The sequence below is a fragment of the Lagenorhynchus albirostris genome, chromosome 1 (assembly GCF_949774975.1).
Source record: "Lagenorhynchus albirostris chromosome 1, mLagAlb1.1, whole genome shotgun sequence".
Lineage (NCBI taxonomy): Eukaryota > Metazoa > Chordata > Mammalia > Artiodactyla > Delphinidae > Lagenorhynchus > Lagenorhynchus albirostris.
In genome coordinates, this window is record NC_083095.1 from 73,997,750 (window position 1) to 74,024,132 (window position 26,383).

The 26,383-nt window shown below is 44.4% G+C and overlaps 1 protein-coding gene across 1 annotated transcript in view; it reads right to left on the bottom strand.

The window, feature by feature from the left end:
• The window catches only part of LOC132528066 (dehydrogenase/reductase SDR family member 2, mitochondrial-like), a 165,265-nt gene that overhangs the window by 98,885 nt on the left and 39,997 nt on the right, over positions 1-26,383 (bottom strand). Inside the window, 1 exon segment of the mRNA XM_060164087.1 lies at positions 3,426-3,469. Within this exon segment, the coding sequence (XP_060020070.1) occupies positions 3,426-3,469 (44 nt within the window).

Consider the following 26,383-nt stretch of genomic DNA (forward strand, 5'->3'; position numbering starts at 1 on the left):
GCAGACTTCCACTGGCTCTTGAGCCTCAGTATACGGTCACTGTGACACACCAGCAAGCTAAATGACACACCCACAGGCGCCATGACAGTTCCAAGGCCGACCATAAGGATCAAAAAGTGGGTGGTGGCCCAATTCCTGGAAATCCCCGCCCCTTCCCCAAAGAGCTGGAATACTCCTCCCACTCATTAGCCTATGAAATTACCCACCCCTATAAAAACTGACAACCCCATCCCTGGTGCCTTTCTTGCCTTCTGAGATGGCCCACGCTCTGCCTGTGGAGTGTGTTTCTGTCTAAATAAATCCACTTCTTACCTATCACTTTGCCTCTCACTGAATTCCTTCTGTGCTGAGACACAAAGAACCTGAGCCTCAGTAAGTCTAGACACCAGGTGAGTAATTCTAATTAAAAGACCGTGGGTTCGAGTCCCAAGCAGGGATTTGGCCAGGTTTGAGTCCCGGCACGTGGGCTCAGGTCCCAATCAGAGTTACACGGTTTCAGTTGAGGGCTGGTGACATGCGCGGAGGAAGGATCTCCTGAGGAAGGGGGTAGTGGTGAGGAGATGGACCACTGATGCAGGGATAGCATTTGCAGGCAAAGCAGCTGCTCATACTTGCCATCTTCACAAGGAAGCTGAGGTTAAGAGTTTCAAAACAAGTTCATTGCCAGTAAAAAAAAAAAAGAAAAAAAAATCAAGACTTCAGCTCAGCAACTGCTCAGCAGCAACTCTGTCTCCCCACCTCCATACCCTACACTAGATTTGTCTTAGATTTCACCTACAACACCTCCTAGAGGCCTGGCCTTCATTCTCCTAGCCAATCACCATCTGGTTCCCAGGGCGAAATGCAATATCCAAACACAGAGCAACAGCCTCCGGTCCTGGTGGTGGATATCAGAGCCTCAAGGAAAGGCCGGCCACCACAACGTTCTCCCCAGTGATGTAGCTGGCGTCTGGACAGCACAGGAAGGACAGAGTCCCCACGGTCCTCTGGGTGCCCTGCCCTGCATGGAGGGGGGACAGAACTGCAGTCTCGATGCCTGTGCTAATGAACTCTGACCTCTGTCTCCCTGCTGACCTGGCTGGAGGGCCCAGCATACCTCCATCCCTGTTTCCCACCTCCCAGGCTCCTCCTGTCCTCCAGCTCCCGGCTCCCAGGCTGTGCAACCCCAGACTCGTTGAGAGGAATTTCTGATAAGCCAGGATGCAATCAGAGTCCTGTCTCCTCTGGGGACCCCACCTGCCTCTGTGATCCACAGAGATTTTTAAAAGAGTTTTGCACAGCCAGATTATATTCAACCTGAAAAAATTCGGAGAGTCAGTGCTCGATAGGATTGTGAAAGGCAAAAGCCTGGCTACTCTTGGCACATGTGTGCCTTTTGGCGAAGATGACCCTGCTTAGGGCCCGGGGCTGGGGATTCCACTGGATCTTCTCACAGAAGCCAGAGCCCTGATTCTGCTACAGAGGAGTGAGAGGCTGCTGTTCTCAGAGCCCCGAGCGGCTTGCCCAGCCAGGGAAAGCACAGGGTGGTTGGCATGGGAACTGCTGGCAGCTGCTGAATCCTCGCCACTCGGCTGAAGTCAGTCTTGACAAGTCCTGGAGACACACCATGCGCTCGGATGCCCTTATGGGGCCAGCTCCACAGCCAAGGACTTGGTAAGTCCCAGTGGGGCAGTTTGCTGGTGGTACTGGTCCAGCATCTAAGAAGGAAAAAGAAACAGTAAAAGTACACTGCCAATGAGGGGAGGAGCTCTTGCTGGACCTCCAGGGCTGTGGAGGATAAACCTGCTCTCCCTTAGACCCAACTCAGACGCGCCTCCCACTCCACCCCTGGGAATTACCAAGGAACAAAACTGAAGCAGGAGCAGGATGAAGCCCGGGCTTAAAGAAAGATCAGGAAGGCAGAGGCTATGTTGGTCTATGCTCGACCCAGAGAGAAAAGCTTAGGTGCGAGGTCAGGGAATGGGACTGAAGAGACCCAAGGCCAGACCCCTGCTGTACCATGACTTGGTCAACCTTGGGCAAGTCACTTAAGATCTCTAGGTCTCAATTTCCTCATCTGCTATGTGGTTTATAAGCGCTGCCTGTCGATAGTCACAGGAATGCCATGTCTCTACTGCCCCCTGGTGTGAGTTTTTAAAAGAACTCTCCTTTGAGCCCATACAGCCCCTCTGGTGCCAGACTTGGTGAATGCATGTTCAAGACACCCCTTTCCTTCAGGAGAATAGAGTACCTCTCCAGGGTGCATGGCTTGGCGAGCAGAGCATAGACTGGATTTCAGCTCCCACTTGTCCCTGTCCCTGGACCTGGTGCCTTTGCACAGTGAACAACCTGTACAACCATCCACGGCAGCCCTGGGGGTGTGGGGTTTGAATGAGATAAAGGCAATGAGTGTGATTTTAAGTGTGGACCAGAGAGATGTTCAGTGTTTGTGCACTTGGATATTTTTATCACACAGGATCAATATTCACTTCCCCGACACCCTGGCATCCATTCCACTGCCCCCTTCCAAGGCTCCCCACTCACTGTGTGGAGGTACATAGACAGCAGCAGTGGCAATGAGCACCGCAGAGCCTCCCCTGTGAGGAAACAGGTGTGATGAGGTAAAAGTTGAGCACAAATGTGAAGCAGATGCTCCCAGAAAATGGGCTTCTGACGAGGAGACAGAACTGAGCTATAATGGGAGAAGAAGGGAAATTGGGGGTGGGGCCAGGGTCTCTGGGGAGAAGTAAAATCTTGTGGGCCTGAGAGGGTGCTGACACAGCCTCCCCTGCTGGGAAAGCCCAGGACTCCCTGGAACCAGTCACAGGGGCAGGGCCAATCAGTAGCTGGGTCTCTGGAGAACAGAGCTGGGAGCCTGGAGGCAGCCGTCAGGGTGAGGTCGGTGCAGCCCAGGGGACAGCCACTCCCATAGGAGAGAAATGCGTTTAGAGTCAGCTGAGTTTCAAATCTAGAACTGTTTCTGATTCAGACAAGAAGAGGTGAAAAGCAAAGGGGGGAAAACTTGGCTACCAGAGGCATGCAGGGGAGGGACTGAAGGGGCATCCTCTGGCCTCTTTGGAGGGGTTTGGCTCTCTGGATTACACTAGGCCTGCACCAGGCCCTGGGCCTGGCATCTGGCCTGCCATTCTCAGAGGACACAGCCTGTCAGGGGTGATTGGGGCTCTTCTGTGGGTTTGGAATTTGCCGACCACATTCCTTCCAGACAGTCCCTTTCGCTGTGTTGGCCACATCCCCGGGGACAAAGTAGCCTGCAGACGTGGTTCAGGAGGCGACGGGGACAGACCCTGGCAGCCAGAGCACACTCCTTCTACCTCCTCTCCTTGGGATATTCCACTGAGGGCTCCTTCCCCAAGTGTCCCCTTGGTGTAGAGGACAGCAAGGCCGAGTCCCCTCAACTCCACGGGCCCTCCCTGTCCTCCCCCCTTTTCTCCACGAGGGGCAGCAGCTGGCTCAGCAGCACAGCCGGGACCTCACGTTCATGACCAGGATCTGCAATCAGAACAGGGTGGGGAAGCAGCCACCTCCGCTCCCTGGAGTCCCATGGGGAGGAGCTGGGGGTGTGGGTGCTCTTCTCCCAGAGTGCGGAGGAGGGGTCTGAGGGACCTGCTCGCCCACCAGGAGCACTTGGCTCACGAGCCCTTCACTGTCATTCACGCCAGACTCTCCTCATGGCACGTCACCCTCCAGAGAACCAGGTCAGTGAAAACAGTTATCAGGAAAGGACATTGGGAAAGCTGGGGTGTTAGTGCCTGCTTTAATGAGGAGAGGTGAGAATTTGCACAAGGTAAACAACGGTGCTGTTTTTAGGGGCAGATGCGGAAATCTGACTTTCCTAGAAGAGCCTGAGGCTGGGCAAGGGAGGGAGGGAGAGGAACTTGGCTGGGAGAGCCAGGGAATGTGAGAACCAAAGAGAGAAAGTGGGGCAGGGTCTGCAAGGAGAGGAAGGAAGGGGTGGTCAGCGGAGGAAGACTCGACAAGGAGGAAAGAGGGAACGGCTCTGCCTGATCGCAGGACCCACCTCTGCGCACATCGGGGGAGGGATCAGGATGGTGCCCTCAGAACAGCAGGGGCAGGGAGTCTGCAGAGGCAGCAGGAGTCCCTGCTGTGCTTAGTGTGTTCCATCTGGGATGCCGGGCAAGGGTCCCTTTTCTCAGCCGTGTCTGAGGACAGGTGAGGTGTCCCTGGGACAGCCAGACTGGAGGGATCAGAATGGGTGCCAGTGAGTCGAGACTACAACAACCTCAGGTTTCTGAGCCAGGAGAGAGGATCTGGCCCTGAGCGGGTGTGTCCCGTCACACCTTGCGCTCGGAGGAAGGCTGAAGTAGAGAAGGTCTGCAGCATCATTGGCCACCGGGGCAGATTGACCCAGGTGTGCTCTACCCATTGGGTCCAGGGGCTGCGGTTCCAAGGAACAGGGGGCAGCTGGGAACACATGCAGGTGTGTGAGTAGACTTGGGAGACGGAGAGAACCTCACAGCTCCATGCTCCCCGGGCCTCACCTTGTCCCCCACCAGCTTACCGGCCCCCAGGGTGCTCCCCACCAGGGGGTTGACTGCAGCACTCACACCAGGAATTTGATGCCCCCAGGACTCTAGGGCCTGGGGGCAGACAGAGGCAGCACAGAGGGTGAAGAAGAGACGAAACTGTGGATCAGAAACCTCCTCCCTTTAAGTCCCATGCACCTGGTGTCTCTTCTCTGGAAAACATAGCTGGCTGATTCCCACTGTCCTTTAAGGCTCTTCAAAAACAACCTTTTCCCTGTGAGCCCCCAAGAAGAGTACCCACTCCCACAGTGACCACGATGGGGTCCCCAGCCTGGCATCTCCCCTGCTCCGGTCCACAGACCAGCCCCTGTCATGGGCATTGTCCCAGCTTCACCAGGCTTCGGGCATCTGTACCCTGCAGGGACCTGCCAGGGGCAGAGCCACAGTCCTGCTTAAGAATGTGGGTTTGGGGGCTTCCCTGGGGGCGCAGTGGTTGAGAGTCCGCCTGCCAATGCAGGGGACACGGGTTCGTGCTCCGGTCTGGGAAGATCCCTCATGTTGCAGAGCGGCTGGGCCTGTGAGCCATGGCCGCTGAGCCTGCGCGTCCGGAGCCTGTGCTCCACAATGGGAGAGGCCACAACAGTGAGAGGCCCGTGTACCGGAAAAAAAAAAAAAAGAATGTGGGTTTTGGAGTGAGGCAGAGCTCGGTTCAGAATCATCCCTGACACTTAAGGTCTGTTTCCCACCGTAAAGCTGTTATAACAACATTGAGCGCCTCACACACTAATGTGATGGGGTGTTGGTATATGTCTGGCACTGGGAAATATCCAAAATTATCTTAAGGAGTGTTTTGACTTCCCTAGGCTGGGTCTGTGTGTTCTGATCTCTGCACCTGTATCACCCCCATCCCTGACCCCTCAGCATGGACAACAGCCACTCCCACTTCTCAGCCTTCCCCACGTGGCACACAGTGCCCGTCATGTTCAACTGCTCCCCCTGCAGCACCGCCACCACCCAGTCCACGTTCTGCTGCTTCCAGATGCTGACCACCACGTGGGTCCCATCCTGGGCCAGACGCCAAGGTATGGTGAAGCTGATCCCGCAGCAGAGATGGCTGTGATGGCTTCAGCCCCTTCCCTACCTCCACCTGGGAGCCTGATCATGAGACATAAAATGTATTCCCCAGTGTCCCAGACTCCAAATCTGTCTGAGAAAAAAAGAAACTAACTTTTACTGAGCACCTACTATGTGCTGAGCTTTCACAGTGTCCTAGCATCCATTCTATCATAAAGGCATTATTATCCAAGTATAATATTTTACAGAAGTGGTTAAGTCAAGTCACAAACTGCCCAGGGAAACAAATCTGGAGCCCGGATTCAAATCCACGTCTGAGTCCAAAGCACCTGCTCTTTCCAGCTTCTCACTCTGCCTCCTGGGAAATGGGAGTGTTTAATGACAGAAGCTCACTCTTGGAAACATGATAGTTTCCAGAGCTGGGTAACAGGATAGTGGATTGGGCAGGGATGTGGGAGAAGGAAATTGACAGCAGATCCACTCTGTAATGGGGCTGCTACATCCCTTGGATGCATCCCAGTTGGGTACTCCCGTTACTCAGCTACATGTGGACTCGGTGACCACAGCCATTTTGGCAGCCAGTGCACAGCTCCTGTCTGCCCTACTGCCGTGCATTCTCATTGAGAGAGGGAGTGGCCCAATATGTATGCCATCTGTATGCTCTGGACTCCCAAATTTATGTCTCTAGCTCAGACCTCTCTCTCGAACCCCAGACTAGCGTATTTAAATGTCTACATTTTTACAAAATTATTTTATTGAAGTATAGCTGATTTACAATGTTGTGTTCATTTCTGGTGTACAGCGAGGTGATTCAGTTATATATATATAGTTTTTCCTAATCTTTTTTGTTATAGTTTATTACAGGATACTGAATATACTTCCCTGTGCTATACAGTTGAACCTTGTTGTTTATCCATTCTGGGTAATAGCTTGCATCTGCTAATCCCAAACTCCCAATCCATTCCTCCCCCACACACCCTCCTTGGCAGCCACAAGTCTGTTCTCTATGTCTATGAGTCTGTTTCTGTTTCGCAGATAGGCTGATTTGTGCCATATTTTAGATTCCACATGTAAGTGATATCATATAGTAACTGTCTTTCTCATTCTGACTTACTTCACTCAGTGTGATAATCTCTAGTTGCATCCATTTTGCTGTAAATGGCATTATTTCATTCTACTTTATGGCTGAGTAGTATCCCATTGTATATATGTACCACATCTTCTTTATCCATTCATCTGTCAATGGACCTTTAGGTTGCTTCCATGTCCTGGCTATTGTGAATAGTGCTGCCGTGAACATTAGGGTGCATGTGTCTTTTCGAATTAGAGTTTTCTCCACATATATATGCCCAGGAGTGGGATTGCTGGATTATATGGCAACCTTATTTTTAGTCTTTTGAGGAACCTCCATACTGTTCTCCATAGTGGCTGCACCAACTTACATTCCCACCAACAATGTAGGAGGGTTCCATTTTCTCCACGCCCTCTCCAGCATTTATGGTTTGTGGACTAAATGCCTACTTGACATCTCCACTGAGATACCTAGTAGATACCTCAAACTTAATACACCTGTGACAATTTTAAAACATGTCCACAAACTCTGTGATATGCTTTCCTTCAGAAGTGGAGACTAATTCCTCTGCCCTTCAACATGGGCTGGTTTTAGTGCAGTGAAGGTGATGGTGTGTAACTCCGGGGACTAGGTCACAAAAAGGCACTGTGGCTTCCATCTTGGTTGCTCTCTCTTTCTCTCTTTCTTGGATCCCTTGCTCTGGGAGAGGCCAGCTACCAAGTTGTGAGAACACTCAGGCAGCTACAGAGAGGTCCATGTAGCCAGGAACTAAGCCTCCTACCAACAGCCATGTGAGTGCATCATCTTGGAAGTGGATATTCCAGCCTCAGTTAAGCCCTCAAGCCCCTATTGACATCCTGACTGGAACCTTAGGAGAAACCCTGAACCAGAACCACAGCTAAACCACTCCTGACCCACAGAAACTGGGCTAATAAATGGTTGTCTTAAGTCACTAAATATTGGGGTATTTTGTTATGTAGCAATAGATAACTAATAAATATCAAAACTAAACTTCTCCTATTTTCCCCAAACCTGCTCTAGCTTCCGCCTTCCCTCTCTCAGATGATGGTAACTCCATCCTTCCAATTGCCCACACTTAAGAGTTTGGAGTCATCCTTGATTTCCCTGTGTCATACTTCACATCCGATCTCTCAGAAAATCCTGTTGGTTCTAACTCACTATGTATCAAAATCTAACACTGTCACCACTTGCACTGCTACTACCTGGTGGGTGCCACTGTCATCTCTCTCCCTGTTTCCATCCTTGCCTGCCTAAAGTCTAACCTCAACACAGGAGTCTGAGTGAGCCTTTAAACATGTTAGCTGGAGCAGGTGTCTCCTCTACTTAAAAACTTGCAGTGACTCCCCATGTCATTCAGAGTGAAAGCCCATCCTAGTCCGTTCCGGTTGCTGTAACAAAAATACAATAGGCTAGTAGCCTATTATAAACAACAGAATTGTAGAATTTAATTTCTAACCTTCTGGAGGCTGGGAAGTCCAAGATCAAGGTGCCGGCAAATTTGTTGTTTGGTAAAGGCCCACTTTCTGGTTCATAGACAGCTTCTTCTCACTATAGCCTCACTCAGTGGAAAGGGTAAGAGAGTTTTCTCAGGCCTCTTTTATAAGGGCACTAATCCCATTATTCATGAAGGCTCCACCCTCAGAACCTAAGCACTTCCCAAAGACCCCACCTCCAAATATCATCAACATGAGGTTTAGGATTTCAACATATGAATTTTGCAAGGGACATAAACATTCAGACCATAGCAAAACCCAAATCCTTGCCATGACCTAGAAGGCTCTAAGTGATCTGTGCTCCCCCTTGCATCTCCGACCTTACTACTATTCTCCTCCCAGCCACAGTGGCCTCCTTGGGTTCTTCAAACATGCTGAGCACGCTCCTGCCTTAAGGTTTCTGCACTGGCTGTTCCTCTGCTGAAATGCTTTTCCCTTAGATAGCCACACATCTGTCGCCTTCCCCTTCTTCAAGGCTTTGCTTGAATGTCACTTCTCAATGAAGCCAAATTTGGCCGCTCTCTACTCCCCTCTCCTTCCATCACTCTGGATCCCTCTTAACTTTTTCTTTTCCACCATACTTATCACCTTCCAACATACTATGTCATTTACTTTTTTATAATGTCTCTTGTTTATTATCCATACGCCTTGCCTGGACTATAACCTCCAGAGAGCACTGATCTCTATCTGCTTTGTGCACTGATCTCTATCTGCTTTGTTCACTGATGTACCTCAAGAGCCCAGAACAGTGACTGACTCACAGTAAGCACTCAATATATATTTGTTGGGACTTCCCTGGTGGCGCAGTGGTTAAGAATCTGCCTACCAATGCAGGGGACATGGGTTGGAGCCCTGGTCTGGGAAGATCCCTTGTGCCGCGGATCAACTAAGCCCGAGAGCCACAACTACTGAAGCTTATGCGCCTAGAGCCTGTGCTCTGCGACAAGAGAAGCCACTGCGATAAGAAGCCTACACACTGCAACGAAGAGTAGCCCCTGCTCACCGGAACTAGAGAAAGCCCGTGTGCAGCAATGAAGACCCAACGCAGCCAAAATAAATAAATTTATTTAAAAAAAAAAGAAAGGACATTTTAAAAGATTAAGGCAGAAATTATTAAATTTAACAAATCAACAATAAATTTGAAATGAAATTTACAAAAACATCAAAAGTCATTTTCTTCTGATGGAGTTTTGATGGGTGATGGAGCTTCAGGTGTTTTCTTTCCCTTGACTTTCTACTTTACTTCTCTTACTAGATTTTCTAGGAATAGTATTGCTTTTATAATACAAAGACTTTCTTTAAAAAAAAAAAGTCCTGTAGGGCTTCCCTGGTGGCACAGTGGTTGAGGGTCCGCCTGCCGATATAGGGGACGCGGGTTCGTGCCCCGGTCCGGGAGGATCCCACGTGCCGCGGAGCGGCTGGGCCTGTGAGCCATGGCCGCTGGGCCTGCGCATCCGGAGCCTGTGCTCCGCGGCTGGAGAGGCCACAGCGGTGAGAGGCCTGCCTACCGCAAAAAAAAAAAAAAAAAAAAAAGTCCTGTAACACTTACCACAGAGGATTTTGAAAGATTATCTTCAAATGGCAGCACATTTAAAGCTCCAGTAGTAAAATCTGCTTTTTAAATTTGATGACCTTGGCTAAGTTGCACACTTAAACTGTATGAAAACTGGCCTGTTCTTAGATTTCCTGAACGATTACCATGGTCCTAATCAGCTGTCAGCAAACGTCAGCCACACTTCCTAGACATAGGGATCAGTAGGAAAACTCTAGAAGGAGTTCCCTAAGGGATAAGATCAGGCTTCCTCTCCCCCACAGCAGAATCCTAAGGAGCCTCGGCCCCGCCTGACCTTGTGTTCTGAGGAGAGGAAAGCCCAGAGCCTCCGAAAGTGGAGAGTGGCAGGCCCAGTAGTGCCTCTTTGATCAGTGGCTATTGGCTTCTGCAGCCTGGACTGGAGATTTGGAGTTTTATCCTCAGGGATTAAAAAGAAAGAAGGAGGTTTGTAAATCAACTATGCTTCAATTTAAAAAGAAAGAAAGGAAGAAAGAGAAAGAAAGGAAGGAAGGAAGGAAAGAAAAGAAAGAAAGAAGGAAGAAAGAAAGGAAGGAAGGAAGGGGGAAAGTCAGTGTTCCCTTGGATAAGGACCTAGTACCCAAAGGGTAACCAGGGAGGGCCAGAAATGAGTCTTTAGAAGAGCACAGGCATACACACACACACACACACACACACACACACACACACACACACCCTTACTGCAGTCTGGGCTGGACTATGAACAGCCCCTCACTGGCCACACTCTGGTCACTCACGGTGGTGACCAAGGCACATCCCTCACCTCTAGGCTCCCGCAACACAATCCTGGCATCTTGCGGGATAGAGGGTAAGCTAGGCAGAGATAAATTCCTGTCTATAGTCCCAGCCCTGGGGGAATATTCCCACCCACCTTTCCTAGGAGATAAGTTGCCTTTCTGGAGAGCACAGAACCTTCCCTGAGATATGGATCCTAATGACCCTTCTCTGATTTATGGATGGGGAGCTTCGTAAAGCAACAGCTCCTCTCTGTAGATTCCCAGATACTGTCTCCCATGGGCATAGACATTTAAGGCTTAGCTTCAACCCCCATTCCTTCTTCTCTCGCACCCCCTTCAGAATATTCCGATGAGTTCAGCCTCCCCTCCCTATTCTACCTCCTAGTCTTCTTTTAGAGTCATTAGAGCATCAGAACAGACTTTCTGTTTGCACAAATCACACACATGGACATAGCCCAGACCCAAAAAAAGGCCAGCCCTCCGAATCTGTCTACAACTGGCTCCATCACACTCAGACGCCTTATCTTTGGAGGTAGTAGGAAGGGAGGTCGAAGTAGGGGTCACTACCATACGATAGTAGGAAAGCCCTAGGAGGGAATGAGTGCAAAATTAGGGGAGGAGAATGGGTCACCCATGGAGAGATTTTAGGAGGTATGTGCATCCCACATCAAGAGTGTCATTTGATGTTCAAGCCACCAACACAACCATGGTTCTCCATATGACTCAGTGCACTTTGTAATGGCTGTAATTATGTTTCAGTTGGTAACATACTTATCTGTATTTCTGACATTGCACCATTCAAATCCTTTACTGTGGTGACTGCTTATTCTGAGTGGTGTCTGCCATGCCCAGAACATTGTTCTGCAATTCCAGCTGATTGACAGACTAAGAGAGCAAACCACATCCTCTGCAGAGGCACCAATGTCCTTACTTATGCGATGAACTTTGCCAACACCTTCTCCTTGAATATCTAGTTTTTACAACTTTGCAGTTGATCCTAGTGTTCTGTGATGGTTTGTTTCATTTTATAACTGAAAGTCTAAGTAGATATTAAAGTAACAAACTTCCAGGCTACAAAGTATTTTACCCCACAGCACTGGAAGTATTTTGAAACCCATGCTTTTCTGTTTCGTGTTTACCCTTAATATTATATCCTGAGCAGTCTTCATGGCACTAGTCTTTTAAAATATGATTTTCAGAAGATTGTATATGCCACCTAATAGATGATCTACAATTAATTAACAATTTCCTGTTGTTGAATTATTTATGTTGTTTTCAGTTTTTCCTTATTATGTATAATGCTGTGTTTATCCTTGTTGATAAAGCTTTGCTCCCCTACCTGATGAAATCTTTAGGCTGAAGGCAGATAAGTAGAATTGCTAGGAAACAGATATGAATATTTTAAAGTCTTAATGCAGCTGTCGAACTGCTTTTCAAAAGTCTGTACCATTTTACCCTCCAGACAACAGTGTATAAGGGCCCATTTCCTTCACTAATGGTAACGCTTTTTAAGTATTGCTTATTTGGGTAATAATGTGTATAGAAATTCAAAGAAAGTGTGCAAACCCAGTGTGGCCATGTCTGGGTTATGTGGCCTGGCAAAAGTCATCAGGCTTTGTTGTATTTGAAACATAAAAGTTTATGACTGCTGTATCTTCTTCAGGAATTATAAAATTTTATCAGTGGAAACATCCTTGTTTAAATGCATTGTCTTCTAGCATCCATTATCCCTGACAAGAAATCTGATGACAATCTAATCGTTATTCTTTTTCTATATTACCTACTTCGCTTTCTATGCAATGAAAAATGGATGAAAAGTTAGATATATTATAGCACATCCATTGAATAGATTATTATGCAGCTTTTCAAAAGAATGAATTATGTATGTATTATTTACCTGAATGGATGGTCCTTATATATTATCAAGTGAGAAAAGCAAGTTGTAGAGAAATATATATCATTTTTATAAAAACAAATATCAACTACAAAACTCTATACGTTTGTAATCATATTTTGTATACATTTTCTAGTCTAGAGAAAGGAGCAAAAAGGTAGAAACCAGGCTATTCCTTTTTTTTTTTTTTTTCTATTTTTTGTCCGTGCTGTGAGGCATGCAGGATCTTAATTCCCCAACCAGGAACCAAACCCGTACCCCCTGCAGTGGAAGTGCAACGTCATAACCACTGAACTGCCAAGGAAGTCTAAGGCTGTTGGTTTTAGATTCCTTTTTATTTAGGAGAGAGGGTGAAGATTATGGGGTACATTAATAACATAATTAACACTACTAATGTTATTTCATATCTGCTTAAATTTGAATTTTCTTTACTACTAGAGGTTAGGAATCTCTTCACGTTTATTAATCATTTATTTGATTATATTCTTCTGTAAATTTTCTACTCATAATTTTCCTACTATTCTATTGGACTGTTTGGGGTTTGAGGGGAATCAATTTATAGAAGCTCTTTATATTTTATCAATAATATGTGTTGCACATATTTGCTGCAGTATATCATTTGTCTTTGACTTTGTTTATGGTGCCTTTTGCCATGCAAAAATGTTAAATGGTTATGTAGCCAAATATATTTATCTTTTTCATTTATCTTTCTCATATATAAGCTCTGAGTTTCATGCCATGTTTAAGAATGTCTCATCCATTTTAAGATTATTCCTAAATATTATTTTAAATTTTAATTTTGTCTACATTTAGATCTTTTTTAATTTAATTTTTATTGGAGTCTAGTTGCTTTACAATGTTGTGTTAGTTTCTGCTGTACAGCAAAGTGAATCAGCTGTACGTATACATATATCCCCTCTTTTTTGGATTTCCTTCCCATTTAGGTCACCACAGAGCATTGAGTAGAGTTCCTTGTACTATACAGTAGGTTCTCATTAGTTATCTATTTTATACATGGTAGTGTATATGAATGTCAATCCCAATCTCCCAATTCATCCCAACCCCCCCCACCCCCCGTTCCCCCTGGTATCCATACATTTGCTCTCTATGTCTGTGTCTCTATTTCGGCTTTGCAAATAAGATCATCTATACCATTTTTCTAGTTTCCACATATATGCATTAATATACAATATTTGTTTTTCTCTTTCTGACTTACTTCACTCTGTATGACAGTCTCTAGGTCTATCCACATCTCTGCAAATGACACAATTTCATTCCTTTGTATATACGTACCACATCTTCTTTAACCATTCCTCTGCTAATGGACATTTCAGTTGCTTCCATGTCCTGGGTATTATAAATAGTGCTGCAATGAACAAAGGGGTGCAAGTAGATCTTTAATTTTATGGGATATATCCCAATAGCCCTCAACACATGGGTCAGAGAACCACTGTGAAGATTCTGCAAGTTACTAATTATGTTTATTGCAATTACACATTTAGGATGGGGAAAATAACAACAGAGTGAGTCTGTGGACCAACTAGACCTACTGTGAGTCACACTTGAGCTCAGACTCTATTGGTCACTTGACCATCATAAGCCCCTACTTTAACTAGTAGGCACAGTGGTGTTTTGGGTCCCTAGGAATTAGCATCAATTCAGAGCTAGTGTCTTAGTAATCCCTGAAATGTCTGGGTATTGTCTTTCTCCAATGAATAGTAACCTAAAATATGATCACAAGTACTTTGGGGGAAGAAGATTTATGGTATGTATAAGTGGAAATGATGGTATGTACTTTTGGAAATGATGCAGAACTATTCTTCAAGGGGATCCAGCTCCCTTCTCAATCAAAGGGCTCTGGATCTATAAATTGACTTAGATCTGGAAACTGAGTAAGAGATCATGACTCTCCACAGAGGTGACTCAAGTCAGGTTTTTTTTACTACCAGACTAGAGTTTTTCCTTTATATAGATCAAACAATCCTCTAATGAGATATCCATCTATTTTGTTCCTATGAACACTGTGATCAGTTAGCTCCTGCCGAAATCTCTGCGAGCCAAGTCATTCTGATTACTGGTATATCCCTGTTGCTCTTTACAATAGATACACTGACTTTATCTTTGGAGCCAGGAATAGGAGATGTAGGGAGCAGCCACTACTCCAGGGCTGAAGCAGAGCCCCCAAGGAAGGAAGAAATCCGGAAAGTGGTCCCCTCCCCCAGGACTTTGATCCAGATATGGTTGGAGAGAGCATGGCTATGGCTCACTGGATGGTGAATTCAGCTGAGGTATCATGCCAGGAAGAATTACTGCAGAGTCACCTTCAGGGGTGCCAGGGGGAACCATCTCAGGAAGGTTCTGAGCCTCAGAACTCACTGCAAAGCCATCAGAGAGGTGCTGGTGGAAGCCATATGTGCAGAGGTGTGACACTGTTGGAACTTACTGGAAAACTGCATTTTGGAGCGTCAGGAGAAGCAGTGTGTGGGGAGGTGCTGGACCACAAGAGCCTGCTAGAGCAGGAGGAAATACCCCTTCCTCCGCTAGTGACACTCCAGTGCCCTGTGATAAAGTCTAACAACATGGCAGCTGGCAAGGGGGCGATGTTTCAACACCACAAGCAGGGCAACAATGGGTGGGTTTGGAGCAGAAAGGCAATGGATTTATAACTGACACAGTCAGCTAATGACCTCCGTCTCCTTCTACTCACTTCACTTTTATGTGGATGGGTTTTGTGCTTCTATACTGTTATTTCAATAATGGTTCCAGAGTCAGTGGAGACAAACACATGTACTCAGCCTGCCATCTTGAACAGGCAGTGTCATTTAAAAAAAAAAAAAATCTGTAAAGAAGCGCTGGGAAAATATGAAGCACTGATACCAACATGGTTTTTGAAAAGGGGTCACTTGAGTTGCAAGCCCATCACCATCATTAGCTGAACAGCCAAGTCGTTGAACTTACAACTTAGGTAGTTTAACTTCAAAAGCCATGCTTCTGCATAAAAGTTCCCTATGTCTAAAACAAAAATAATGCTTTCCTGATTGTGGGACTGAACTGACTAAGTGATGTAATTGTGTGAAAGTGCCTAGCATGGTGACTGACAATGGAAGGGACTCGACAAACGCTAAGGGAGCGAATGGCAATCAATAAGTAATATTTTCCCTTCCCTTCCATCTTCCTGATAGATGTGACTAGAATGGCAAGCAGGCAGTTGACAGATGCCAAAAAATTATTTTTCTTTTTACCACTTTCTTAAAATTATTGAGCATTTAATAGGCAGTGACATGCCAAGCCCTGAGAATATACAGATAAATAACTCAAGGTTTCTTCCCTTAAGGAATTCACACCTGATGGACAAGACTGGTAAGGAAATGCATATTTCAACATAGTGTAGTATGTGCTGTGATTGAGGCAATGTAAGGTGTGATTATAAGACCTCTGAAAGATTACAACCCAAACTGGGGTGATCTGGAAGATTAACCCTAGGTTGCATCTGAAAGGATAAATAAGTTAGCAAGATAAAGAGTGATATATTTTCAAAGCACAGGGAGCATATATGCAAATGCAGAGGGTAGGAAAAACATGGGACATTTGGGGAAGTCCAAATATTTAGTAAGGCAAAAACATAGATAGTTAAAGTGGTGAAAAATTAAGGTGGAAAGGTCAGGCAAGCAAAGAGATTTGTAGAAGAAAAGTGACATACTCCCAGTTGCATTTAGAAGAAATCTTTTGCCACATTTGGAGAAAAGATTAAAGAGAAATGAGCCTGGAAGTGAGGAGAATATTAGAAAGTTGCAGCAGCAGTAAGCTAAGTGAGAAGGTATGAGGGTCTCCCCCAGGACCATTACCATCATGACTCCATTCCCCATGATGTCTAGGGATGGTTGCTCCTGGAGCTGTGCAATGCAGAGCCTACGTAGTCCTGGACCAAACAAAAGCAAAGGCGGTATGATATGCAGAGACAGATTTGAGAAATATAATTGTGAAGTTTGTGAAATATAATTGACAGAATTTGCTGAGAGAGTAAAGAAGAGGAGGAGTCGGCAATAATATTCAGATTCCTAACAGAGGCAAACACTTAGATGTGGTCCTAGTCATTGTGATTGGAACCTTAGGACAAGGGCATATTTGGGTAGATGAACAATGAGATTCGATTTGGGAGATGTTGTTTTGGAGGTGTCTGAAGCACACCTGAGAAAAGATACCCTGGTAGGCCGTGGACTATATGAGTGTAGAGACCAAGAGGCTCTAGACTATAGATGAGGATCTTGAAGTGTGTAAGTAGAGATAGAAGCTCTGGAAGTGAATGGATTACCCCGGGAGAAGTTGTGTAATGAGACCATAAGAGGGTCAAGAATACAGCACTGAGGAGCAAGTCATCTTAGAGATAAACATTGGTCTGGAAAATAAGTTGAGGAGAAAAAAAAAGTTAGAAGAAGAAAAACAAAAAGAACCACATCTCTTAAAAGGCAGTGGAGGAGAATTTCAAGAAAAAAACATTATAAGCAGCATCAGATTCGAGAACCAGGACGGTAAAAGGTTCATCAGATTTAGAAACTAGACAGTCAAGAGTGAATGGCAAGAGCAGTTACGGAGGAGTCGGGGGACAGAAGCCAGGTTGCCTCATATGAAAGATTGAATGGTTAGTTCCTTTATGAGTCAGGATCGTCTCTGTTTCAAGTGTCAGAAACCGAACTCAGACTCAGCATGGAAATGGAAAGTACAGAATAGAATTGGCTTCTATCATAGTTATTAATAGATCCAGGGATGCTCAGAAATTGCTTTTCAGAAGATGGTCAGAATCTCTATCTATCTCATATCTCCTTTTTCTTCCTTCTCTCACCATCTCTCAGCTCTGCTTAAATCTGTGTGTTGGCCTCTTCCTTCAGATAGACTTCTTCCAAGAAGCATGTAGCTAGCTACCGCATTTCAAATACTCTCAGAATTATAAAATCAGAAGAATGGGAAAAATCTTAGCTCCAGGGCAATCCAGCAAGAATTCTGATTGGTCCATCTTAAGTCATGTGCCCATCCCTGAATCAAACCCTGTGGCCAGGTGAATGGAGTATTCTTCTTGCATAGCCTGTATTCAGGGGAAGGATGTTTCCCCGAAAGAAGAGATTCTGGATAGAGAAGAAATATATATCTACCATATTCCACACCTTAGCTGCTTAACATTCCGTTTGCCCATATGTACAGAATCAAAAATGTCCCCACTTGATACGATGCAGCCATCCCCTTTGCAAATGAAAATGCACCATTTCTTGAAGAGAAACAACTGAATGTCATGTCTAGTTATTGCATCCAGATCCTTGAAACAAGTGCATTCCTCTTACTCTCAAATCTTACTCTTTCCGTCTATGCAACCTTTGACTGATACATTTCAACACTCCTGACATTAAAAAATGATGGAGGAAAAATAGAAAAACATTTTAATTAATTAACAAAAAAGCTATCACCTGGAAAAGGAAGGGAAACAAACAACAGTCACCAATCCAAAGTATATATTTCTGGGCAGGGGTAGGATGGAGGAAGGAATTTATTAGTCAGCCAATATGACTGCCTGCCACCCCGCCCACTCAAAGAACTCTTTTGGCCATTGCCCTCCATGGCCATGACTGAGAGGGGAATAGAAGAGAGTCATCAAAAAGATCCCTGTTAGAACGTGAACTTCTATAGTAGCCCACTTTCTGCTGGCACAGTTTATGAGAGGTGGGGGTCTAGGGTCACCTTTGAGACTGAGGAAACATACCCTCCTCTTTTGTCCAGGCTTGAGGTTTCATTGCTAGTCAACTCTCCCAACACTGTATAGACTTTAGAACTGTGTGTTCACAGAACTGGGCCCTACCCTTGCTGTTCTCTCTCTTAGCCATAAGCCTTGGAACTTTGCCCTTAGCCCCAGGCTTAAATGCAACTGTGAAATAATAAGTGAGGCAGAATAACCTGTACCTGTGCCCAGGCTGCAGCCCACTTGCTGGCCTCATATAGAGAGAAGGATTACTTAGACAGTTCAAGGAAGGAGAGATGTGGGAAGGGACCAGGGAATCTTGTTTCCTTCATTTTTCTGGCCTCTCAGCTGTCCCAATTTTATCTCCCTGCTGATTTCCCATCTCCTTGACTTTTATGCTAATTTTAGAAGGGGCAGAGATTCTGGGTTTTGCAATTCTGTGAGAAGCACGGTTAACCCAGCCTCAGCAATCCTGTCCACAGGCGGAGGGGGTCTCTGTGTTGTCCCTTTTCTGCTTTCAGCCAGCTCAGCTCAAATCAAAGCTGTCTCTGTTTTGTAAGACCTTACTAAACAGAGACACAAGAAACAGCCAATATTTTCTACCATCCTGGTATTTTTCTACCAAGTTTCCTAAAGCTCCAGCTTCAATAGCCATTCGGTCTGAGACAGTTAAACTGCAGTGAGAAAGAGTTTAACCAGTTACATCAGTATCACCTAACACAGAAAGGGCCTCTCACTCAGCCAATTTCACATTTTGGAGTCTCTCTACCCTTTTAAATCTTGATTTGACTCAAGGTTCTTCTTTCTGTCTTATTTTTAGAAACATGCAATAACTTGCAGTGTAATGAAATGTAGAATTTAATTGGGCTTTAAAATTTAAAACCTTTTTCAAGGCTACTAGACAATGATGAACTTTGTAGATAGATTGACTTATAATCGAGATCCTACATAGAATGTTGGATGATGATAAGGTCTAGGAAGAAAAATGAAGCCAGGGAGAGGAGTATGCGTAGAGGGGTGCACTTTTAAAAGGGTGTCACTAAGAAGGTGACATTTGAATAAAGACCTGGATGAGGTAAGTTTGCAAACCATGCAGGTATTGGGTGAAAGGTATTCCAAGGCGAGAGAACCGAAAGTACAATTGTCCTCGTGTTGGACAAAGCATGGCTGCCCAGGAAATAGCAGTGAAGACAATACGGTTGAAGTGAAGTGAGCAAGGGGGGGCGATGGGCAGGATACACATAACAAACAATTTCCTTATTCAGGGTCATTCAGGTTATTTCCGATATTTTTATTTTATAAATAGTTTTGCACTCAACATTTCATAAATTATTTCTTTAGAAGAGACTCCCATAAATGGAAATCCTGGATTAAATGGAGTCAGGTTCTTGATTCATAATGTCAAGTTCACTTCCTAGAAAGGTGTAGAGTTTCCACTTTCACCAAAAATGTATGAAGGTACTCATCTTATCTCTCATTACCATTAAGTGCTTTCCTTTTCAAATATTTGTCAACTTGGTGGGCAAAAATAGTAACCCATTATTGTTTTATTTATAGTTACTTGATTACTAATTAAATTGAAATTTTTATATGTTTATTGGCTGGTTAGATTTCCTTGTTATGCACTGTTTTTCATAAATGTTGCTCATTTACCTACTTAGGCATTAGTATTTTCCTTATCCATTTGCACAGTCCCTTTGTTAAACTTACTGTCTTAGTTCAGGCTGCCACAGCAAGTACCATAGACTGGGTGGCTTATAAACAACAGACATTTATTTCTCACAGTGCTGGAGGCTGCAAGTCTGACATCAGGGTGCCAGCATTGTCAGGTTCTGGTGAGAACACTCTGGGGTTATAGACTGCTGACTTCTCATGGTATCCTCACAGGGTGGGAAGAAAGCAAACTAGCTCACTGGCCTCTTCTCATAGGGCACTAATCCCATCATGGGGGCTCCACCCTCATGACCTAATTACCTCCCAGAAGCCCTCCTCCAAATAGCATCCCATTGGGGACTAGATTTCAACATATGAATTTTGGGGGGACACAAACATTTAGTCCATAACACTTATTAAATCTTGTTGTCATTTCTACTGGATCTCCCAAAATAATATGCAGGAATAGCTCAGGGTCATGAATACGGTGCTTGTTATCACTGCTCCATCACCACAGTGGGAGTCTCCAGCAAGGTACTGCTATATGTAAGATTCAGGCTCATAGAACTCTACACTTTGTCTCTCTCTTTCGAGGCCGGCAAAGCATCCTATCTCCTTCCTCCAACCGCCCTTGCTGTCACTCAGCTCCTTCCTACTACAGGTTCCACCCTGTTTGCTGTTCAACTCATTAGTCCATATTTTACAGCAGTCTTCCTCATTATAACATGATTTTTTTTTTTTCCACAGAAAGGGTCATGTGTCTATGGTGATGCAAGAGAAAGTCTGTGCAGGGACGTTGCAACTTTCACTCATTTTAAGAGCTGGTTAAAGCTGATTGAGGTAAAGAGTCAGTGGAAATCCTTAAAGGGCCCAGCAGAGGCCAAAACTTTGCAGCAAAGTTAAAAGTAGGAAAGCATAAAGAACTCATTTCTTGTCATTGCAATTACCTCTCCTAGGCATGAAACTTTTCACATGCATCTAACAGTAACTTTCCATATTCAATGATGTTTTTCATGTATTGCCTTACATATTTGGTCTGAGGCAAATTTTTAGACAACTTAGACAACTTTTTATTCATTTTATTTTTAAATAAATTTATTTTTGGCTGCATTGGGTCTTCGTTGCTGCGCGCAGGCTTTCTCTAGTTACGGTGAGCAGGGGCTACTCTTTGTTGCAGTGAGTAGACTTCTCATTGCGGTGGCTTCTCTTTGTTGCGGAACAAGGGCTCTAGGCATGCGGGCTTCAGTAGTTGTGACACGCAGCCTCAGTAGTTGTGGCTTGCGGGCTCTAGAGCGCTGGCTCAGTAGTTGTGGCACATGGGCTTAGTTGTGGGAACCTTCCCGGACCAGGGCTCGAACCCATGTCCCCTGCACTGGCAGGCGGATTCTTAACCACTGCACCACCAGGGAAGTCCCACACAACATTTTAAAACCACTTTGTTAAGGAAAAGGTAAGTATTGTATGGCAGCTACAGAATGATAAAGGATTACTGGGAAAGCTTTCTTTTTATAAATGAGAGAGAGTTTAAACATTTTTCATGTGAAAGGTAAACAAATAGTAGGAAGGGAGAAATTCAGCAGCATAATTAATAAAAATGGTTCTACTGCAAAGTCTAATAGCCTCTCCCTTTTGTTTACCCTCCACATGCAATAAATCAGTCTTAAAGTATAATTTTCCAAAAAATGATATCATGACTCTCATACAAATATAAAATGAATAGGTGTCAAAATCTTATTCAACTCATTAATTAACGAAAGAACCAATAAGATGTTACAACCAGTTCAAAGGACATTTGAGAAGCTAGGTATTTATAGGAAATGTTAGAATAAGATTTGGGGGTTAGACAAAAAACTGATTAATGTCCAACAAGACAATAAACCATAATCTTTGGAATTATCAGTTCTAATAGACAGAAATTATCTGCATCTCCAACAGATGAAAATGTACACATTAACCTTTGCTCGCAACATTTCATAAATTATTTCTAAGATACATTGTTGCCCTGCTTGTGGTGTTGCCAACTTTTTGGGGAAGCAGCCGCATAGCACAGGGAGATCAGCTTGGTTCTTTGTGACCACCTAGAGGGGTGGGATAGGGAGGGTGGGAGGGAGACGCAAGAGGGAAGAGATATAGGGATATATGTATATGTATAGCTGATTCACTTTGTTATAAAGCAGAAACTAACATACCATTGTAAAGCAATTATAATCCAATAAAGATGTTAAAAAAGAGAGAGATAAGAAGGCAGAAAAAAAAGGCATTTGTAAGTAGTTTGTAATAGTATGGAAATGCTTCAGTTAAAATGCTAACTGAAAAATCATGACACAAACTTATATACGGAAAGGCTGAAATTATACTAACATAAATGTCTACATATAAAAATGCTTGAAAGTAAATAAGCTTGGAATAAAAGTGACAGATTAAATATGTACTTATCAAATTTCCCACAAGCAGTATACATTGCTTCTGTATTTAAAAATCTACTATTTTTAAATGCCTAGTTATTCCTTGGAGAAATGGCTGATTCTAGGGCTGGAGCAGGGAAAATACAATATGAGCCTGGAGCATATTGTACGGCCAGAAAGTAAACAATTGCTAAAAAAGAAAAACAAGAAAGAAAGGAGGGAAGGAAGGAAGGGAGGGAGGGAGGGAGGAAGGGAAAAAGAAAAAAGAAAAGAATAGAGATGGAGGGATGTCAAATGGACAGAGGACCCCAAACTGGAACAAGTGAGTAAGAAAATAAATAAGGTAGCACTGAATTTTAATCTAGAGTAGAAAATTAATATACATGTATCCATACTGATACCAAAAAATGACTGAATAAATAACTAAGTGACAGGGGTGCCGATCCCCTGTGCAGTCGAAAATCCATGTATAACTTTTGACTCCCCCAGAACTTAACTACTAATAGCCTACCGTTGACCAGAAGCCTTACTGATAACATAAACAGTCAATTAACATATTTTGTATGTTATATGTTATGCCCTGTATTCTTACAATAAAGTAGAGAAAAGAAAATGTTTTAAAGAAAGTCATAAGGAAGAGAAAATACATTTACAGCACATATATGTACTTATTGAAAAAATCTGTGCATAAGTAGAGCTGTGTGGTTCAAACCCGTGCTGTTCAAGGGTCAACGGTAATATACGTAGATGCTTTCTTTTCCCAGAGGTGGAGACTTGATACCTCCTCCCCCACGTGAAAGGTGGGCTGGACTTGGAGTCTTGCTCCCAGAGAATTGAGTGTAGAAAGGGAACAATAGTAACTTGAGAGTGGAGAAACCTGGCAGACACTTCCCTATCCAAGTAACCAAGGTCAACACCACCATAAATGCCATGCCGCTGTCTTGTACTCCCTGATAGGATGAGATAGGAAGTACACTTCACCTCTGTGTTATCTTCCCCAAACCTATCATCCCAGTCTAATCATGAGAAAATATCAGACAAGCCCGAATTTAGGTACATTCTACATGGTCTTGACCAACAGTCTTTAAAACTGTTAAGGTCATAGAAAACAAGACCGAGAAAATGTCACGGACAGGAGGAGATTCAGGACATACCAGGATTAAATACAGTGTGGGAGCCTGGATTGGAACCTGGAATAGAACCTAGAACAGTGAAAGGACATTAGTGGAAAACTCGGTGAGATGCTGGGAATTCCCTGGGTGGTCCCATGATTAGGACTCTGTGCTTTCACTGCTGGAGCCCAGGTTCAGGGAACTGATATCCCACAAGCCGTGCAACCAAAAAAACAGAAAAAAAGAAACTTGGTGAGATACGAATAAAGCAGATAGTTCAGTTGTAATATTGTACCAGTGTTAATTTCTTAGTTTTGATAAATGTGCCATTGTTTTCTATAAGATGTTAACATTAAGAGAGACTGGGTGAAGAGTATATAGGAGCTCTATCTTTGCAACTTTTTAGTAAATCTAAAATAAATCCAAAATAAAAAGCTAATTTTTATACGTACCTCAGTGGATTTCAAGAGACTGTTTCTTAAACTTTGAATGTAGAATTTGGCAATGATTATTACAATTGTGAATAGGTAAATCTGTTACTAAAATTTCACGACTTTAAATTAGCTATACATTTAGAGATTGTAAGGTAACATATGAGAACTGAGTTGTTCTTAAATTTTCTGAAAGAATATGTTCCACTTTCACTGTGGAAACCTCTAGACACACTTCCAAGGCAGCAGGATTCACAGGAGGGATCAGATGGAACCCCCTCATCCCTCCTGGCCTAGCCCTGCGGGATCCCTCCTGAGTCTCTAAGGGTGGTGCCCCTGGCAGTGGCTGATGCTTTTGACCACAGCAAGGAATGGGGATTTGACCTGATATCTCTGGGTACAAAAGAAATAAGGAGGTAAACACTTCTCTGATAAGCACTTGACTCCCGGCCTTAAGACTCTCCCTCTCTATACTCTGACCCTCCCGGTGGTGACCAGTGCAGGTCACTGACCACTGCCTCCCTGCCCCCCAAAGCCAACCCTAAGCCTTGCCAAGCAGGAATTTTGCCGAGAAGAGTTATGTGTCACCTAGAGGACTCTGGCCTCTCCAGTGTCTACAGCCCTCTGTCCCCAGGGAATTCCCCTGAAGGAAATAAACATTCCTACCTGGGACTGATGGACTCAGATGCTTTTGTCTGTTCCTTGAACAGAAGCCTGGGCTGCAGTAGGCACGGAGCTCTGCTGATCATCCTGAGTGTTCTGCTGTATAAGAGCGTCATCCTATTTCCTCTTGTCTCTTAGGACTCTGCCCTTAAGCTCACCTGGTCCCTGCCCACCACACTCCCAAGCCCTTTGTTGAGTCATGAAAACATCTAAGCAAAATGTGATAGCCTTAGAGTCACATGTAATATCCCTGAGTGACCCCTTATAAGGCAACATCCTACCTCCAAATTTGTCCCAGCTAGGCTTCTGGTAGCACAAAGTCCTGGAGGAAGACCTTTCTCCAGGGGTTCACATTCCCAGGAGAGTGCAGGCAGAGGGGCATGGAGTGATGACTGCAGGAAGAGGAAGAGGACCTAGGAAAGGGAGTGGACCATACAGGGGCCGTGCATATGTTTGCACTCACGCAGGCACATTGCCTGACACTTAGGAGGCCATCAGTATCTATTTGTCAAATACTTATATATTACATGTGTGTGTGTGTGTGTATATATATATATATATATATATATATATGGCACAGAAAAAGGAGAGACATGCATCCAAATGTCCCTTAATGGCTCAGAGAGAGCCTGGAGGAAAGCAGTCGCATATTGAAGAACTGGAGAGCTATGGCCATGGAGAAATATTTCAGTAGGTTTTTGTCAAATTCAACCCATTCTAGACCAAGCCACCAGCACCACCTCCTCTTGATGCACATTTGTCATGATGAATTATATGTTTCTATGAGTTGTATGTTCAGATCTCTGACATCTGTTTGGAAATTCTGCTCATTCTCTGCAGGTGTCCTGACACGGAGAGCACTGTTATGCAATTTTTAGTGCTCCAGAAATGCTTGTAATTTGACAGACTGACACTGAACAGTGGGCTTACATGAGTTTTAAAAATGTGTTTATCTGATCTCAGATAGTGCTGTCATCCTACATAAGCCATGAAATTTTTCTATTGCGAAATATTTCAGAAGAATGGAAAAGAACAGCATAATATATAGCCAACACCCACGTTTCACAAATATTAACATTTTGCCCTATTTGCGTCACCTTTTTTTCAAAACTAAAACATTCCAAATTGAATAGAAAGCCGTTTTGTGCTTCTCCAAGATCCCGCTCCCCTCTCTCCACCCTCCCCAGAGGTGGCTGCTGTCCTGAAGTTGTGTGCCTCTTTCAGGCCCATTTTTTTACATTTTTACTCTGTATATATGTTCATAAATAATATATCTTGTTTTGCTTTTTTTTTTTTCTTTTGCTGTACGCGGGCCTCTCACTGTTGTGGCCTCTCCCGCTGAGGAGCACAGGCTCCGGACGCAGCGGCCATGGCTCACGGGTCTAGCCGCTCTGCGGCATGTGGGATCTTTCCGGACCGGGGCACGAACCCGTGTCCCCTGCGTCAGCGGGCGGACTCCCAACCACTGCACCACCAGGGAAGCCCTGATTTGCTTATTTTTAAGCCTTACCAAAAGTGGTATTTCCACACTGTACCTATCATGCTGCAATTTACCGATTTTCATCAGCTTTGTGTTTTGGGAATTGAATCACAGCACATGTCTCTAGTTCATTCACTTTCACTGCATAGAATGAGCATTCTCATTGTTTGAATAGACACTGTTTACTTACCTGTTTTCCTGTTGATAGACATTTGGGTTGTTTTGATTTTTATCTATTTCATATAATGCTGCCATCTCCTTGCCCCACACATGTGTGAGCTTTTCTGTAGAGTTTATATTGGAAGAGGGAAGCTGGGTCAAAGGGCACATCCATCTTGATCTTTAGTATATACTACTAAATTTGTTCTCCGAAGCCATTGTACCGATGTGCACTCGTATGAGAGCTCCTGTTCCTCCACATCGTTCTTAATGCCTGTGCTCTCAGACATTTCCATGTTTGTCATTCTGATAGATGTGAAATAGCATCTTGTTTTCCTAATTACCAACGCAGTTGGTCCTTTTTACATGTTTGATGGCCATGCAGGGTTCCTCTTCTGTAAATTGCCTGT